Here is an 18,310-nt window from a genome sequence, read left to right as displayed (position 1 = left end):
AGGAAAAATCGCATACATCTAATTGAGTTGTTGTTCCCACCTCACAAAACACCGACTAATCAATTTGACTATAAACACGTGTACTTGAGCACAAGCTTCAATTATTAAACCACACAATAGTTGTAAATTTCGAGCCATATCAATAAAACTGTTAACAGGATTCAGGGAAACACTCCCAATTTGCTCGCTATTGAATTACCATTTCACTTGATCCAAACATCTAATAAGCTTATTTATTTTCTTTTTATTCCAGAGGAATATTACTACAAAATCAACAAGACTACAGCGAAGCTGTGGAAAGCTTTCGAAAAGCGATCCAATTTCGGCCGTCGCTAGCACGTAAGTACAACCCATGTGGACCCATGTCAATCAATTTTCGAACCGACAGCTGGTGAATGAGAAAAACGCACCTTTCACTGGGATAAACTCGCGCTAGGAGTCTAACCAGCCGACACGACCACCAAGCGGGGGAGTGACGTTCATCTTAAGTGACATGCAAAAATAAAATAAAAAAGGAACCGTTTTCCGTTCCGGCGTTCTCCGACGGGGAATGACTTTGCGTGAATGGGAATATGTGTTAACTGGCGAAAAAATGTGTACGGTTTTATCAATTCATAATGTCATGGACTTTTGTGTTCGGATGGATGTTAGCTAAATTGCGAATATTGAAATAAATGTGTCTTCCCGGTGAACTTGCATTATGTATATTAAAATATATGGTTTGCAGTGGTAGAAAAGCTTCACTTAGTATATCATTCACTGCGTTCTGCGCTACTTAAGAACTTCTTACATTCCCTTGTGATTATTCATTTCTCACAGGGAAAAAAGCCCTCACAATAAAATTAACAATGATCTCACAAAATTATTAGACGGACAAATTCAACTTTCTCTCTTCAAAGCAAAAATGGAAAAACAATGAAGAATATCAACTTTACAATCGTTTCTGCAATATACAATTCACCTCACCGTGATAAAGCACCTAATACCAGCTTGTATTACCATGCGCCTCCATTGGTTGAAAATGAAGCATAGTAATTTATGTAACTCAATGATTAATTTACAGTATCGAAAATTCAAAACAAAATCTGCGAGAGGTTTTCTGTTAGTTTTATTGCAATATTTTAAAAACGATGGACATTTCCCATTGAACCCATTGAAATTTTGTACAATTTGCTGGCGAAATATTGATTTTTGGATGAAAAACAGACCGGAGTTCGCAATTTTATCTGGCTTATTTTTGTTTACTCTATGATCTTGTGTCCCCAACTCTCTGGTCAAAGCGTCATCGTCATAGAAAGTTTCGCAGCCGATATTATCTTACCACTTGTCTCGTTTAAAAAAAAAAAAATAACAAACCGCGTCCCAATTGGCATAAGTAGGGGTTTTCCAGTGAGTCTCAGGAATAGGCCAAGGCAAATAACGACTACAACAGTGAAATGAAAATTTCACCCAAATGCAACGGAATGGAACGAACCAAAGTAAAACGGAAACAGAACCCAGCAGATCGAGGGATGGACTCGGAACGGTAAACAAGTGCGGGGGTAGAACTACGTAACGTATAAGAATGAACGATGAACGAAAACAATCAATTCGTCACGCTGGATCTACCGTCACCATCTGGTGCGTCGGGTTTCGAGCAAATACATTCACCCGAAATATGGGCCCCAAAGTGTATGAGGGGTCCTTTAATACTATCTCGTGCCATTCACCCCAGCCTGGAGCAGCCTGCCGTGAGCCGAGCAGGTCAGCCCAAGAAATAAGAAACTGACAGCACAGGATAGAGGTTAACTTTTCGGGACTCGAGGAAAACCTGACACATTGGCACACGATGCGTAACGAATTGGCAGAATAACTTTGTTGCGTCACTGTCACTCGGTCGGTGTGTCTCCAATAAAATGACTGCCGGAGAAAAATCGAGGAAACGACGATGCCAGGAGTAGTTAGGTGGCATTGTTTTACCCAGTTTCCAATAAATTTTATTGCTTTCTTCTTCGGCTAGCGGACCTGCAGGGGACTGCAGAGACTGTTTTTTATTGCTTCGTTTTCGACCCAGTTTCGAAACGAGCGTGGAGGCGGACGGACGGGACGAAGCGTATACTAATTGACACGGGTCGACATTCTGAAGAAGTATATTGTCTTCGAGCTGCTCTGGAATTGACAGAAGTTCATTATCGGTTGCAAGCAGCTCCGCTGCGGTTATCCTCAAGGTGACATAACACTGGTAGAAAGTCGGCCATGTGGCAGGCACACACAACTGACAATCGGAAGCTACTGGAATCAGTTTTTGGTGGTTTGAAGCTTTCTCTAAGAATATTTTCAATATATTATCTATATATTTTAATTATAAATATGTGTAAGTACATAAATTCAAACTTTAGTAAGCAAAAGGCATTCTCGAAAAGAATTTCCAAATACGGACGAAAAGCAAGATAGCTCAAAATTTCTAGCTGAGAGATAACAATTTCCAGGAAAAATATCAACTAAATGCGGTCAACACGCACACCGTCTGAGAAACCTTTTCGGAAGTAGTCTACCGTTTACCACAGAAATAAGCCTTTCGTGATGCTCTCGTTCGCTTTCTTCTTGCCAGGTGAGCCTCGTAACCATTCACACGTTTTCTAATGCGCTGCTTAGTTGAAGATTTTGCCGAAAACTCCATTCATGGGGACAGACACAACCGACCAGGTTTTGTCGTATTTCTAATAGGACCCATTTTCACGCATGTCAAGATATGTTGCAACCGCACCGTCGATGGGGAGGGGGGAAGAAAATCTCCGCTCCTGCAAAAGACGTTGCACAATGGGTCATGCGGTGTCACAGCGAGACGAAACGATTTCTGTCTACGGTGAATCAAAGTACCGTTCAGCATCCGCTGTGCACCTGTTCACCACATGGGTTGGATACCTACTAAGAATGTCTATACCTGTCCCGTCCTCCGACCAAAGTCAGTATCAGTCTAGAGGGGATAAGCTGACAAATGAATGGCTTGATGGTAGTCCACGCAGTGCCAGGCTACTGTCAGTAGGGCAGGAAGAGGTCGATTTAAAGGCAAAGCAAGACGATGTTCTCAAGACACCAGGCACGTGCACCACGATGGGGACCATCTTCAGATTTTCTGAATAGACAGACAGCGAGAGTATGTGCCGGGCTTGCTTATACATCTATGGTAAGTATTTTAACACACAAAAGCTTACCTGATGGTTAGACCGTACGAGTGGGTGCCGATCGAGCAACGGAATATCTCCACCGCCACCAGTGACAAAACCGCTGTCCTTAATGGTACAAAGCTCCGCACCCCGCTCTAACAGCGGGCCGGAAGGAACACCTTAGGTACAGAATGGAAAGCTGAGCGACGAAGAAAAAGCTCATTCAAGATGCCGTTCCTTCTAAAATATTTATAAAAGTCAAACGGGTCGGTTCAAGTCTTGATGTTACTGTGGGTATCAATTTTCGATGAATGGTAGCATGGCGGAAAATCTTGATGCTAACGAGAGACAAGCCAAAGAGCGAGGTTTTCTGTTTGATTCACAGACGAGATTCAACAAGACAAGATTGGTGGTGGTTGTTGTGTTATGAAGACTGACAGTCTTTCACCGCCGTGAAGGTAAACAATGCAAACTAATCGGGTTCAGATGGCTGAGAAAAAAAATTAGATGAAATTCGGTTTAAAGTTAGTTTAGCTCTGTTCTATCTATCGAGACACATGATCCGTATTCTTGATTTTAAATCTTGTAGTTTGACGAAAAACTAAAGCCTGTAGTACACTCTTTGACCGAGCGTCAAATATTTGTCACTTTTTGACAGATAAAAATTTGGTCAAAGATAATTATTTGTCACTCTCCAATTTTAACATGGGCCAAACACGGGCAAACAACAACCATGATATCAAACAAATTTGACCATTATGTCAGAAGGTCAAATATTTGACCATTAGACAAAAAGTGTACTACAGGCTTAAGACTTAGACCTAAGCAAATCAGCTCATCCGAGTCGGTAAATTTTCAGAAACCCCGATATCTTTCTGTACATTACAGTTTTATATCATCAACTGTACACAATCTGAGCGAAACGATATACACAAAGAAAATAATATATACTCATTCGGAAGCATACTCTCTTAGCCTACACCACAATTGGAGCCCGATCCAAATTGAGGTGATATAATGTGTAATGGAAGATACACCGATTACGGCTGACATTTTGCATTCGAGCACTACTTGATTTTATTCCGAACGTCGGGCCTTTTTCAAAAATTTAATTCCCGAATATTCACGGATGTTGGGTATTTTCGTCACTGCAAACAATTTTTTGATATTTTGTGACATATCCATTTTTGATATTTCATCCAACATTTTTATTTTTTTTCCTTATTTTTATCTTGATTAAAAGTTGGAATTAACTCTGCTGGATTTCGCTCCAACTCGATATTGGAATGATCCTCTCAGAACCCAATGAAACTTTGGGCAAGATGTAGGTCTTATTAAATTAAGCAACTTTACATACATAATTGAAAAAAAATCAAGACTTACTTTTGAAAAGGGATAAAAATATGCATGATACTCACTTTTTACCTCAAAAAATGAACTTCAAACTCATCAACTATATGCAAAACTGACACGAAATGTATTGCATTTGGAAGATCAATCTGTTCTCTATTAATCTATCAAACTTATACTTCGTTAGAAGTTCGAATGAACGTAAAAAAATCGCAGTCGTTCACTTTCTTACTTTACTTTACTTTGTTGGCTAACGGACCGTTCACCGGTCTAGGGCCGAACGAATTAGAGATGTCCAGATTCTTCTGTCTTGGGCAGCCGTTCTCCAGTCTCTCCGTACACCAACAGATCGTGCATCTTCTTCCACCGCTCACATCCACCGCGATAGTTTTGGCGGCTCTCTCGTCAGGCATCCTGGCTACATGTCCAGCCCACTGAAGCCTGACCCGTTGTATTACCTTCACTATATCAGCATGTTCGTATACCTGGTACAACTCGTGATTCATGCGTCTGCGCCACACTCTATCTTCTAGTTTACCGCCAAGTATCGATCGCAGAACTTTACGCTCAAAAACTCCGAGCACTCGTCGCTCAGCTTCCTTCAGCGTCCATGCTTCATGTCCGTGAAGGGCCACCGGGAGTATCAGCGTCCTATACAGCGCGAGTTTTGTGCGAGTTTGCAAACTACGGGACCTTAGTTGGTTACGCAGTCCGTAGAAAGCCCTGTTCGCAGCTGCAACTCGTCGTTTCACTTCACGGCTCATATCGTTGTCACATGTCACAAGCGTACCAAGATAAACGAAATCGTCAACCACTTCAAATCGTTCCCCATCTATCTCCACCTCAGCACCTACACCACGGGGACTCCCACGCTCTCTGCCAGCTACCATGTACTTCGTTTTGGCAGAGTTACTGACAAGTCCCAATCTCGCTGCTTCTCTCTTAAAAGGTACAAAGGCCTACTCCACGGCCTTACGATTGATACCGATGATATCGATGTCGTCCGCAAAGCCAAAAAGCGTGTGAGATTTCGTGATGATAGTACCGTTTCTTTCGACGTTTGCTCTTCGTACTGCACACTCAAGAGCGATGTTAAACAGTAAGTTGGAGAGCGCATCCCCCTGCTTCAGTCCATCCAACGTTACGAACGCGGCTGATGTCTCGCCGGCTATCCGCACGCACGATTTTGATCCCTCCAGTGTCATACAACTCAGCTTAATTAGTTTCGTAGGGAAACCGTGTTCCAGCATAATCTGCCACAGCTCGTTTCTTTTCACTGAGTCGTATGCCGCCCTGAAGTCCACAAACAGATGGTGAGTCGGTAAGTTGTACTCCCGGAACTTATCGAGGATCGGTCGCATTTTAGAAGTTCGGCCGGGATACCGTCCTTCCCAGCGGCCTTGCCGTTTTTCAGCTCACTAATCGCCTTTTTCACTTCCTCCTGTGTTGATGGCTCCACAGTTTGTTCGTCACTAATAATCGTCATCCTGTTCCTGCTCTGCTCATCCGGCACCTCACCGTTCAATAGCGCCTGAAAATGCTCCTTCCACCTGGCTGCAACCGCCGGTTTATCAGTAAGCAGGTTGCCGTCCTTGTCATTACACATGACCGGCACAGGGAAATTTCTGCTTCTGACTCTGTTGACAGTTCTGTTGTGTTCACTACAGGTCAATAAAGTATAGGTGTCCACTTTAAGTGGGGGTGGATCAATTCCTTCAGTGGACCACCCTGACAAAAATTGTTTATTCTCTTGATATAGACTGAAACTACCATGGATGAACCTTAAGTGGACCACCGGTCTGATTGACACAATGTATGCAAAAAATCGAGTGATTTTGAGTGTGGTCCACTGAAGGATGTGGTCCATCCAAGGTAATTGTATCCTTAATAGAAATTTTTAAATGTTTTTCGTGATTCTGATGCAGGTTAACGGAATAAGATGTTAACCGTTGATTTTATTTTTGGAAATCCATCGAATTTTCGCATGGATGGAGTTAATCTGGTCGCTGGCCCACCAAAGGACGTAGTCCATACAAGGTAGTTTTACCCTATATCAAGAGAATAAACCATTTTTTGTGGGGGTTGCCAACTGAAAAAAGTGTTCTACCCTAAATTGGAAATTACAAATATTTCATGTGATTCTAATGAAGATTAGCTGCATAAAATGTTTCTCGATGGAAGTTTTATGAAAACCCTTCATGTTTTCGCATAAATTAAGTTAATCTGACGAGTGATCCACTAAAGTACGTGGTCCATCCGGGAGTAATTCTACACTAAAAGCAAACAGTTTCCATGGTAATAGTGGTCGCTTCCTCGATTTATGCTTCTCAGCAGGTCGTGATGTCTGTTACTGACGAACATATAAAGCAACGGAGACGGAAAGATTCTGCTCCCATATCAATCCACGATGAACTCTTTGACACATTGCACACTCTGCATGCGCACGATCGGTTTTCAGAAAAAAACACCTTTACAATACAGCGCTTAGAAAGTAGCCATTAACAAAGCTGCAATAAAGTTTGAATCTTTCTACCTGTGTGTCAAATGTTTACTTCACAACAAAACATCTTCAGAGGCGACTACAACACAATAATTGATGTCACCTGTTTCCCGCAATAAAGGGTAAACTCTCCTATGGTGGACCCCTTTTCTACAGTGAAGCACTTGCCAGATTAACTCATTTTATGCGAAAACTATAACGATTTTCAGAAAATTTTCATCAGAAAACATCTTATCAAACCAATCCAGAATCATGAGAAACATTCAGAGTGAAATAACTTATAGTGGACCTCTTTCCTATAGTGGACAACTTGTCAGAATCACTCAATTCTCTTAACACAAATCGGAATTTATAAATGTTTCTCGTGATTCTCTTCCAGATAGGCTTGATGAGACATTTCACGACAATAGTTTTCTGGAAATCCCTCGAGTTTTCGCATGAAGTGTGTTTAATTTGGCTGGTGGTCCACTATATGAAAGTGGTCCTTCATAGGTTAATTTATCCTATAAATTCCGATTCCATTTAGAGAAAAATTGAAATTATCTGACGTGTAGTCCACTCTAGCACACTTCAATCAAAGGCTACTATCACGGGATAAGCAAAGAACCCGGATTTGACTAATTTTCTCTTCGCTCTCCCTTACATCGAAAAAATGGAGCTTAAGTTTGAACAACCGCACATTTCGTGGTTACTCCTCCGTGATGAATCTGAGCTAAGAGTGAATATTAGACAATATTAAGGTAAATTAACCTAATTTTCAGGAAACTTCCATCTTTAAACATCCTGAACAACCAATCAACATCAGAATCAAGAAAATCAAGTGTTACTATCGTTGTTACTAGAGACCGAGTTTACCTCTGCATCTCTAACGACTATATCGGAAAGCGAGGTTACTTTTTGTCACCGTAGTGGTCAGTGACTGATTCTTGTATTTTTACCCTTTCCTCTATTGACATATGTATAGCTTCTACTGCCTCACAAACCTTGGCAGAGGTAATTTTTATTATGACACTGACTCGATACGTCATTACGATGTACTTACGATTCCGATGAGTGAGTTGTAGATCGACGAGTATGAGTATTGGCCTCGTTAGTTATCCGGACAAGTATTGGCAATTGTAACTGTCTGGAGAGGTAGGGTGAATTACCCCTTTGCCTTATTAACCTGTAGTGGACCACCCATCAGATTAACTCAATTTCTAATTTACCCTTATTATTCAATTATGTGTGACTATTTCTGAAATTCATCATGGAATGAAAAGGAGCCAGAGAATGATTCCACAAAATCAGAGGGAATGGTCTTATTTTAGTTGGGGTCTTATTCTACTAAGACACGAACCCATGACCTTTCGCTTGTCGAAGCATACTCTGTAACCTCAAGGCTATTTACCTTCACATAAAAATTGATTTTAAAAACAAAAAGTTTTTTTAAATAAGTGGTCATTTAATATTTCATGCAAATTAAGATGTATGGATATCATTAAAATTCAGAATCAGAAGTTTTTGATAGAAAAACTTTTTTGTCCCAAGAGTGAACAAATCAATTCTCAGTTATTGATTAACTTTCAGTTAAGAATCTCAAATTAATTTTTTTACGATATACCTAACTTCAGACAATTTTATAAAAGTCACCCCACCCCGTAGCAATTTTCCTCTAGCTTCTGTTTTTATGAAGATAAAGCGAGTTAAAAAAACGTAAAAGAATTTTTGCGGCTTTGGAAATTGACGCTGTATTTTTACGCGTCACATATCTTTCGCAGAAAATTTAGAAAAATCGAAAAGTACAAACATATAATTTAGCAACCACTAGCAACAAAAATGTAAAAAAAAACATATTAAAAACAGATAAAAGAATACACGAAGTTGGAAAACCAGAATTGCGGATTAGTATAAAGAAAAAGTAGTAAAAAAGTGTTTAAAAAAAATGAAATAACATGCTATTCTTCCCAGAATCAATTTTAATTCAAGCAGTGTTTATCGAGAACCTTTACGACATATTAGCTGGGAGCTTTGTGCTGTACATGCTTGTCTTTTCTCCTCAAAAAACCTCTAGAGTGCAGGAGAACATCTTGCACTGTAAAAAAAAAAAAACAACTGCCGTCACACTAAAGAGCAAATCAACGCTCATGCTAGAAGAGAGCGACAAACGATTTTTATCTGTTGAGCTACCTGGACGCACTGCGGTGAAATCTGAAATCTCTCTCTTGCGAGACAATGAACTATGGTGTACTTTCTTACACGTGTGGACATCACGCACAATAATTACACTGCAGAGCTATCTGCGGTGCGTTTCACAGTTGGTTTCTTGAGCATGGCAGAAGAGGAAAAGAGATTGGGAGAAAAAAAATAGACTGCGTTGCTCGTGTCGGTCGAATTTACTCTGGTGGAATTCGTTTTCGCAGTGTGGCTACACGAAGACTACATTTTTGCCTGGTAGGTTTTTTTTCACCTTCCGGACTACTCGCCAATGGACACTAATGTGTACTTCTGCGTTTTCTCTGTAGAGTGATTCACCCCTTTTGTTTCTATCAGATGTAGGGTGAGCTGGAAGTGTGTTTGTCTCTCTGTAAGCTGGTTGAGACACTTTGGAGTGGAGAAAGAAGCAGTATGGTGAAAGCATTTGCTACACGCAGGCACATACTGGAAGGGAAGTGCGCGGTGAATTATTTTTCCTCTCCTTTCACATACCGAGGAGAATGACAAGCATGGTGCTGTATGACAAGCTTGAGACGATTTTCGAAAAAAAGGCACGCTAGTCTATCGGCACCTCGTCCCAGATCTTGAGAATGAGCTTTTAAATTTTTTTCGATAACACCACTGGAAGCTTCCCAAGCGTGGATACAGTCGCCATACCATCACTGACACGGCTCACCTAAACCGCGAAATGTTTATGTAGGACACGGAGATGCTAGCCAACGTGAAAGGGAATTATAACTAGCGATAATATTGGCTAAAGGCAACGTGGCTTGAAGCAGTGAGCGTAAAAGAGGGGATGAAACAGCAACATATAAGCACGAATAATAAAACAAGCATCTTACGTGCTGTTAACCCCCCCCCCCGCCCTTCATGCGTTACGTAATTTGTGTACGACGCCTTATTAGAAAAACTAAAATCAGAAAAAGAGATATTGGAATAAGGAGCTAGGAAATTTAAAACAGGAGAAGAATCGATGATATTTGAATACACAATGCTGGGACGCTGCACAGTGGTCGAAGGCCGGAAAAAACCTCGATTTTTCATGTCAATAGTTTTGATGTTCTGCATTTTCCCGAAGATTCTCGAAGTGTAAATGACCTTTTCCCAAAGTTTCATGACGATCGGTTGAGATATCAATTTTTAATCGCACTTTGAATGTTGCTATATCAGGCAATTTCGATTATTTTAATGTTTAGAATCATAATTTTTAGTTCAACTTCAAATACCTGGAACTTCCTCAGTTTTGATCCGATTTTGATTCAATCAGTTTCATTTTGAAGGAAAATTCGTGTACTTTTTGGCTAATTTTCAAGACTTTCCAAAAATTTTACCAATTTCTCAATCGAGGTAAAACTTGTTGCAGGGAAGCCAAAAAAACATGTATTTCTAGTTTCATTTCTACCGTACAATCTTGTGAATCAGTTCGGAACGATCGGATAGCCAACAATCAATGGGAAATTTATTGTACTTTTCAGATTTTTGGGTCCCGTTTTGCAAATCTTTGCTCATAGGGAGATATTTTGAAAATAAAACTATGGAGACGTATGGTGGTCAGTTGTCAAATATTCAATTTCGTATATTTAAACAACATGATTGACTGGGAAGTATACATGAAGTTTTTTCCAATAGTTTGAAGCATTTCAATTCAAATTTGTAAACCGCTTTAAGTACTGCAAGATGTACACAGAGGGAATAAATTAAATTGATGAGAAAAAAATATATCGTCCTTCATATTTTCAATTACGTTGAAATAAATTTTCATACGATCTCATAATTTTCCTTGAAAGACCTCTACCTTGTCGCAGAAAGATTTTATATTAGTCAAACGGCTTAAAAGCTAAAAAATTTTCAAAATAAAATAAATTGAATTATAACGATTCTTGAACCACCCTAATTCAAAAAGGAGTACCCTAATAACCTAACAAAAAATGCGATTTTAAAATTTTTCGATGAAGAACAAGTGTGGGAACCACCCCAATATTCATCTTAGCATCTATGTTCTTCCCGTCGCTTTTATTTCGCTCTTCTCATCGCTCTCGACTTCTGACTACTCGACTTAATCAATAGGTAAAATAAAACTACTTTACTTTAAAAAAAAGTAAAACTTTACAATAAATTGAACAAATGAGAGCAATGAGATGAATATAAGTGTTGAGATGAATATAAGAGCGATTCTCCTATCCAAATTTTAAGCAAGATTGAAGCAAAAACAAAAATCTGATCATGAGAAAGGTCAAACGGCACTTCCTGACATCAGAAATGAGTTCACCACTTTAAAATTGTAATAATGTGTAATTTCCAATCATATAAAAAATACTTTTAGGTTTTTTTCCGACTTTTGTATAGAGACCTGCCACTGTGCGCTGTGCCATTTTAAGTTATAAAAATTGGAGTTCGAAAAACTGTGAGATTCTAGGTAGAAACATTCGGAAACATAAAATTAAGAAACAGTAAGAATATCTAACTAGTGGTAGCAGTGATCATAAGTTCCTTCAAGGGGAACAGGAAACAAAAATAAAATAAAAATACCAGAAAATCAAGAAAGCATAGACAAAAATCTAAAATACATTCAAACTAATCACACGTAATATACACTCGTAAGTATTAGAACATCATGCGGAAAAAAAACGTAGTAACTATTTTAAACTCTAGTAATTTACTCAACAAGTTTATTCATGCCATAGCCGGGACTCGTTTGTCCTCGGGTGACACAGCAAATAATGCGAAAAAACCGTAAGCTGAACGTTGAAAAAAGCTTTCACATTTCCAGCCCAACAACCCGCGAACCATGATGAACAGAGCCGTCATCGTTGCAGCAGAAGTAATATATCAGAAGAATAAAAAGTTGTAAACTCCTCAAGCTACTGCCTTCGCCGGACGGCTTCGTGGTGGGGTGACAAAAAAGGGTTGGCTAACATTTACTTACCCAGAAGGCGCAAATGAATGTTCATTATTCAGACTGAGAGCATCCTGCATCGGTCTATCTCAGCTGCGCCCCACCCGCGCTGGATTACACTACTTCCACCACTCCTCGTACAGTGGACAATAATTACTCCCGTGTGTAGCCATAGTCTGGCAGCAATGAAGCTCATTTTCATTAGCTAAGCAACTTCGACCGACTGCACCGAGTCAGTGTAAATGAGACAAACTCCCGCCCAGCAGCCATCAACGCGGTCCATTTTCACCGCCATACCCTTCGGCGAAAAGCGCAGCAAAAAAAAACGAACAGAACACAGACTCAAAAAATGCAAACGAGAAACACAAACTTGTAGTATGAATGAAAAACAAACTGGAAATGAACAAAAAAGCCATGCATGCAAGATCCATCTAGCAGAAGTTTTTTTTTTCCTACTGAATAGGATGCTTCGGCTGGATTCCTAACCAGTATGAGCCACCGGAAACTGAAGCATGTTATCTTTTCTGTTCTCCATCAGCCGAGACGCTACACGGGACGAACGCAAATAGATAGCAGCAGAGAGCAAAAACGGAACAAAAATCACGGCCAGATTATATTTCTCCTGTTGGATTCACTTGAATTCAACCCAATGAGCGGTTCCAGTTATTCCACCGGTTCCAGACAAAACGGATTTCTTTCTTGCCCATTTCAAGTCCACAATCCACTGCCGGAGCCGTTGCCGTAGAGCCCATCATGGAGTGAGCGGCGATAACGACGCGACGATTTTCAGTACCGAAAGGTTTTTGTTTTCATTTCACGTTGCTTGTCACGATATGGAACCGGAGAAACGAAACGAATTTCCGAATGGAGTTTGCCGACCGTTAGTGGTGGAAAAAAAGAACTACATTCCTGGTGACTAGCGGTACCGGCAAGCAATGAATTCGATAAGCAGCTATTAAAGCTTCTATGCGATTTGAGAACAGAAAAAAGCCGTAGCGACATAATCGAAATTGCAGTAACTCGTAAAAGTGAGCTCCTCTTTTGGATTAGTTATATAAGTGGGAAGCGAGCTCTTTTTCCTATCCAATCGAATACCTGCATTTGTGTTAAATTAGATTTGGTCAGTTGTGTGAAATATTTTGGCTGCTTGCAAAAAATAACTTTCCGAGCAAAGCTTGTCTAAGGGAAATGCGTCGTCTTAGTTCAGTCTTAACCGATTATCGTTACAATAATTCGCTAATATATTAGGTAATATATTTTCCAGAATGTTTTGTGTAAAATGATGAGAATTTTTGCCATGACTCTTGCCATAAGAAATAAAAAACTAATTTCAAGTTCCAGAGTAAACATTTGACTAAAACATGTTACCTTCTTCAAACACAAAACAAAAAAAACCTGAATTAATCCACCTAGTGGTGCAGAAACCTTTGTTATACTAACTATTACTTTATACATATTTGGCCAGACAAATCGTATACCATCATAAGTCCAATTTCAATAATGAATGAAATGAATTTAAAAGATAGTTTTCAGAGAGTTAACCAAAGACGATCATTGAATTAAAGCTTAACGTGTCTTTTGCAAATAATATGAATGTTATCACTGGAGTACATGAGTCTTATTTTTTCGATCACAAACCAATTTTTAAATGCTGGCTAGAAGTAATTGATTTTTTTTTGAGAATATCGAACGTAGGGAAACAGTAATAAATAACAATGATGCTGATTTCACACTAGAACAGCAAACATGCGGTTTTACTTATTCGCTTTATTTTCAGAAATCGCTGGACCTAGATTTATGAATCAGCATCAAGTTTTTTTTACGAATTGAAGTAAACTTCGAAATATAGTTTAGAATTATACAGGAAAAGAAATTTAGCTATTGATGAAAGTTGTCAATTTAATTCTATCTCATCTCATCATTATCTGAAAATGAAGGTTCTCCACGATCTTTGAGAATTTTGGATTTTCAGAGTGTAGGCGAGAACAAAATGGTTTTCGAAGGTCTAGGCTGTGTGAAAAAATCCGAAATAAAGTCTTTTTAAATCTTGCTGCGATAACGAGAAGTGGAATAACATGGATACTCTGTTTGCACTTAGCCTTAAATTAGAAAGCAATATTTATATCTTACATGAGCATATTGTATCATTCATAGAGATCAGTGACTTTTCACCTGCGCACACTAGTAAACGTGTATAGCAATGTAGAGTTGCTTCAACACTTTCTCCTAATTTTGCCGATTACGTTCACCAGCTACTTTAGATTCCTAGTCACAAATTTAAAATATAAAATAAGTATTCAACTGAAAAATTCTCAAGCTGTTCAAAACGTAGCATTGCAAACAAAACAGCGATTTATTTGTGTTTTTCTCAACGGGTGGCACTAACATATTCGTACGTAAATTAGGTCTATACATCTTTGGTAAAGCTTTTCAAAATATCTGCATCGCTAATTGTATTAAATGTGCACACTGTGGAATCAGATTTTGCTACAATGCTTGGCTCCCGAAAGCTGTAAATGTTTCTAACTCTTTGCAAATCTAGGTTCTACGTACAATTTAGTATATATTTTATTAGAAGTGAGGACGGAAGCTTCGGAAGAAAAGGAGCTAAGCATTGCAGTTTCTTCTAAAATCTCAAATTTTCAAGAAAAAGCTAAAGGGTAATTTATTTACACCAGTTAAGACGCACTACGAAGAGTGTAAAGATTATGAAAAGTTGTCCATGATTGTTGATTTCCTTTGAAAAACAAATAGCGATACGAAAAAGAGGGATAGAGAAGAAGAAAGAGCAGTGAGAGAGAAAAATTATCCAGAAAGTAAAATATCCCATGTCTAAAATATACTTTGGTCAAAACTCTACAGTTCAAGCAACCAATAAAAGATCGCACTCAGTATGATTTTCAAAGATCTCTGGGGCTTTCATTTGAGCATGCGAACTTCAAAATCGGAATAAGCGTTCTGTAAAGAGAGTATGTTATTTGTTATTTTTCTTTTTTGAGTCGATTTTGATATACTACACATATAAACAACATATTTACACATACATACGTACAGGCACACATGCACAAACATACATAAATTGTTCAATTCGTCGATCTGAGTAAATTGATATACAACACATGGCTCTGCGTGCCATTAATTTTGCCTTAAAAGTTAAATGTCTTATATAAAAAATACTCTTTGATCAATATTTTAAAATCTTAGTCTCTAATCAAAAATCCACTCGGTAGCATTCTGGGGGAGCACAATAGCTTTCGTTTGCGTATAAGATCATCAAAATCGGATATTGCGTTCTGTAAGAAAGGTGCGTTAGTATTTTGCGGCACATACATACAGACAACATACACACACACACACACACACACACACACACACACACACACACACACACACACACACACACACACACACACACACACACACACACACACACACACACACACACACACACACACACACACACACACACGAACAGACATTGCTCAGTTCGTCGAGCTGAGTCGAATGGTATATACGGTTCGGCCCTCCGGGCCTTGGATCTATTTTGCGTTTTTCGACCGATTTTATAACCTTTGTTTAGTATAACAAAGGTAAAAATAGTTTTTCGAATCTCTTTTATCCCTCGTGTGAGTTCACACACGTAACAACGTCGCCTGTAATTTAGTCAAAACCAGTTACAAACATTTTGAGTCTTTACATCGTTTTCCAGTTGATACTTTGAACGACATCATCGTCGTAAGCGTCGTCTCTTTATGCTGACAGCCTGGCAAACACAGACCATAAGCACTGTTTTTGGCGACACGTTTCCCCGCCGATTTCCTCATCACAGCCACACGGACACAGTATCGGGTGTCTTAAAGGATCACCTCCGTGCCGTGCATCGGGGCCGGGTTGGTGCTTGAAGCTTCTGCGGAATGTTCGTACATAAATACCTCCCGGAATGCGAACCGAACGGTGTGTATGAATTTGAGCAGAATTGCGAAATGGGTTTTCCCGCAGGGTATCCAGCGTGTTTCGGTAACAATACAGATGCTATTGCTGTGTCCAAACGGCACACTTGAATTCCGGAAAATGTTACCTTGCCGCAGCTGGCTGGTACTTGCTGGTTTACCAGGAAGAAGGATGCTTGAAACAAATGTCTTCCGATGTCTTGTTATGGGAAACACGGTTGCTTCGGTGGAAGACAATTGCAATAACTATAACCATAATTTCCTTCCACCGAACCCACCGGCGGCAGATGGGCCACATTTAGGTGCGACCATACACTCGATGTAATACGTTGGAATATGCTTTGACGGAAACCTAATCAGGACAAATCCAAATGAAAACGTAATGGTAATGTTTGTTTTATTTTATCCGTAGTATTTTGAACTGACACAATCAAGTGAATCAAGTAAATAATTATGCATAATGAATCGTTACTATGGAAGTTAACAGTTGATTGGTTCTCAGTCAGGAAAACTTTGAAAGTAGATCTTTTTTGATATTCACCTGGAGCTGCATGAAATGCATTGAATTTATGCAATCACAACCTGGTAGCAAAATATTAGTAAAATAAAATATTGATGAACGTTTAGGTCGAAGACCACTGAGCTTGACACTATATTTGCCCCCCTGGAAATGCTTTCAAATCTATTTTAGAGGTTTATCATTTGCATTAATAAATTATTTAATCACTCAACAATTGAAAACGGCATCCGCCAGCCTAATGCAATATCTGTCGCGCGTAAATGATAAATTCCCAATTTACTACCCTATTATAATCCAATTAAAAACCAATTCCGGAATAATCTAGTTTCATTTCACTCTACATCGAACATTCTCTCTCTACACTAACTGAATGAAACCAGGGAAAAGAAAAAAAAACAACAACGACGAAACCGGCCTTGAATCATTTCGCCAGCGAAATGGCACAAATTAGCAATTTGAAATTTTACATTCAATTCAATTAACACCTCCGGATGACAGCGGTAATCCCAAGCGTTGATCAAACGGCCATCTGCACGGTATATTGCCACTACACTGAATTCGATCATTGTTTGCTTCTGGTATTAAAATTTTTAATACATTATTTACCGAACTCTGGGCCAAATTGCGACAATCTGATTATGAAACAGTAAGAGAAGTAAGAGGCAAGCTACACTCGAACTCCATATCACCATCAGGAATTACGCACAAAGTTCGGAATGGTAATATGCAACGGTTTAGCTTTCATATTAACCAACAATGTTTTATCCGAATAATGCTTTTGCAATTACCAAAAGAAACACAATTTCCGACAATGAGTTTTTCGGAGCACTTATAACGAACAATGTAAAATAGACGGTCACCGGTGAACGCCATTTTCCATTCTCATTAAGTAGCACCATTTTCCTCTCAAACTGATGGCCAAGCTAAAATGTTGTGTGAACGCTCGTAAAAAAACTCTAACCTCATTCTGTCTTCAGTGTATTACGGGTCGATTAATTTTAATTAAATTTTGACCGTTTTTAGAACCATGTGCACCAATGGGGAGGTGGGGAGCATGGGGTTGAGGCTATTTTAATAAAGATCTGTGTTTTCGGTTCCGCTCGACCCGCAAACGGTGCCCACATAGTAAACACCGTAATATCATGCCATTAACTGCAGAGGTTTACTTAGGTGCCCCCTTATTGGCTGGGCCACTTTCATAACATTATTTCTGGCGTTTCGAGCTAAGAGCTTCAACTCCGAGACTAATTAAATTAAAATCGTGTGTGTGTGTCTATGAATAATTCGAGCGCGGTGCACAAAGATCCTACCGATTTGGAACCGGCTGGGATCCTTTGTCTGTGCGATTTATTCTTTGTACTCGCGGTCCTCCCAGTTTGGGGTTGGTATTTGAATTTAATGATTTTAAATCGTGCTTGCGAAGTGATTTTTATGGTTTCTCCAACGTCGACATTCCAGGGTTTTCATTCTCTAGCTGATGGATGATAAATTTCCTAGCATCAATCTCTCAGTGACAAAGACTTCTTCAGACTTCACTTCCCATTTGCGTCGCTGTCAGAATCACTCCGTCTGCTGGTTGCCGACGCTCTTGGGGAGGAGCAGTATGACGAATCGTAGCTGACGAACTGTTAACCGAGCTGCCCGCCATCTTCGCACATTTCCCCCTGTCACAAGTTACTGTTACCAGCTAAGGCAGCGGTTACTGCTTGTGAAGCAGCAACCTTGTCACTCGATGTGACGGGCGACAGAAGA

General features: G+C 39.5%; 1 protein-coding gene across 3 annotated transcripts in view; it reads left to right on the top strand.

The window, feature by feature from the left end:
• Positions 1 to 18,310, top strand: part of LOC129728117 (protein O-mannosyl-transferase TMTC2) — a 463,464-nt gene that overhangs the window by 401,301 nt on the left and 43,853 nt on the right. For all 3 annotated transcript variants that reach the window (XM_055686518.1, XM_055686517.1, XM_055686519.1), the window contains exon 7: positions 254 to 339. In XM_055686518.1, the coding sequence (XP_055542493.1) occupies positions 254 to 339 (86 nt within the window). The remainder of the gene's footprint in view (positions 1 to 253; positions 340 to 18,310) is intronic.

This window comes from Wyeomyia smithii, chromosome 3 (assembly GCF_029784165.1).
Source record: "Wyeomyia smithii strain HCP4-BCI-WySm-NY-G18 chromosome 3, ASM2978416v1, whole genome shotgun sequence".
Classification (NCBI taxonomy): Eukaryota; Metazoa; Arthropoda; class Insecta; order Diptera; family Culicidae; genus Wyeomyia; species Wyeomyia smithii.
The sequence above is the reverse complement of the archived record's forward strand: the minus strand, read 5'-3'. Positions and strand labels throughout refer to the sequence as shown.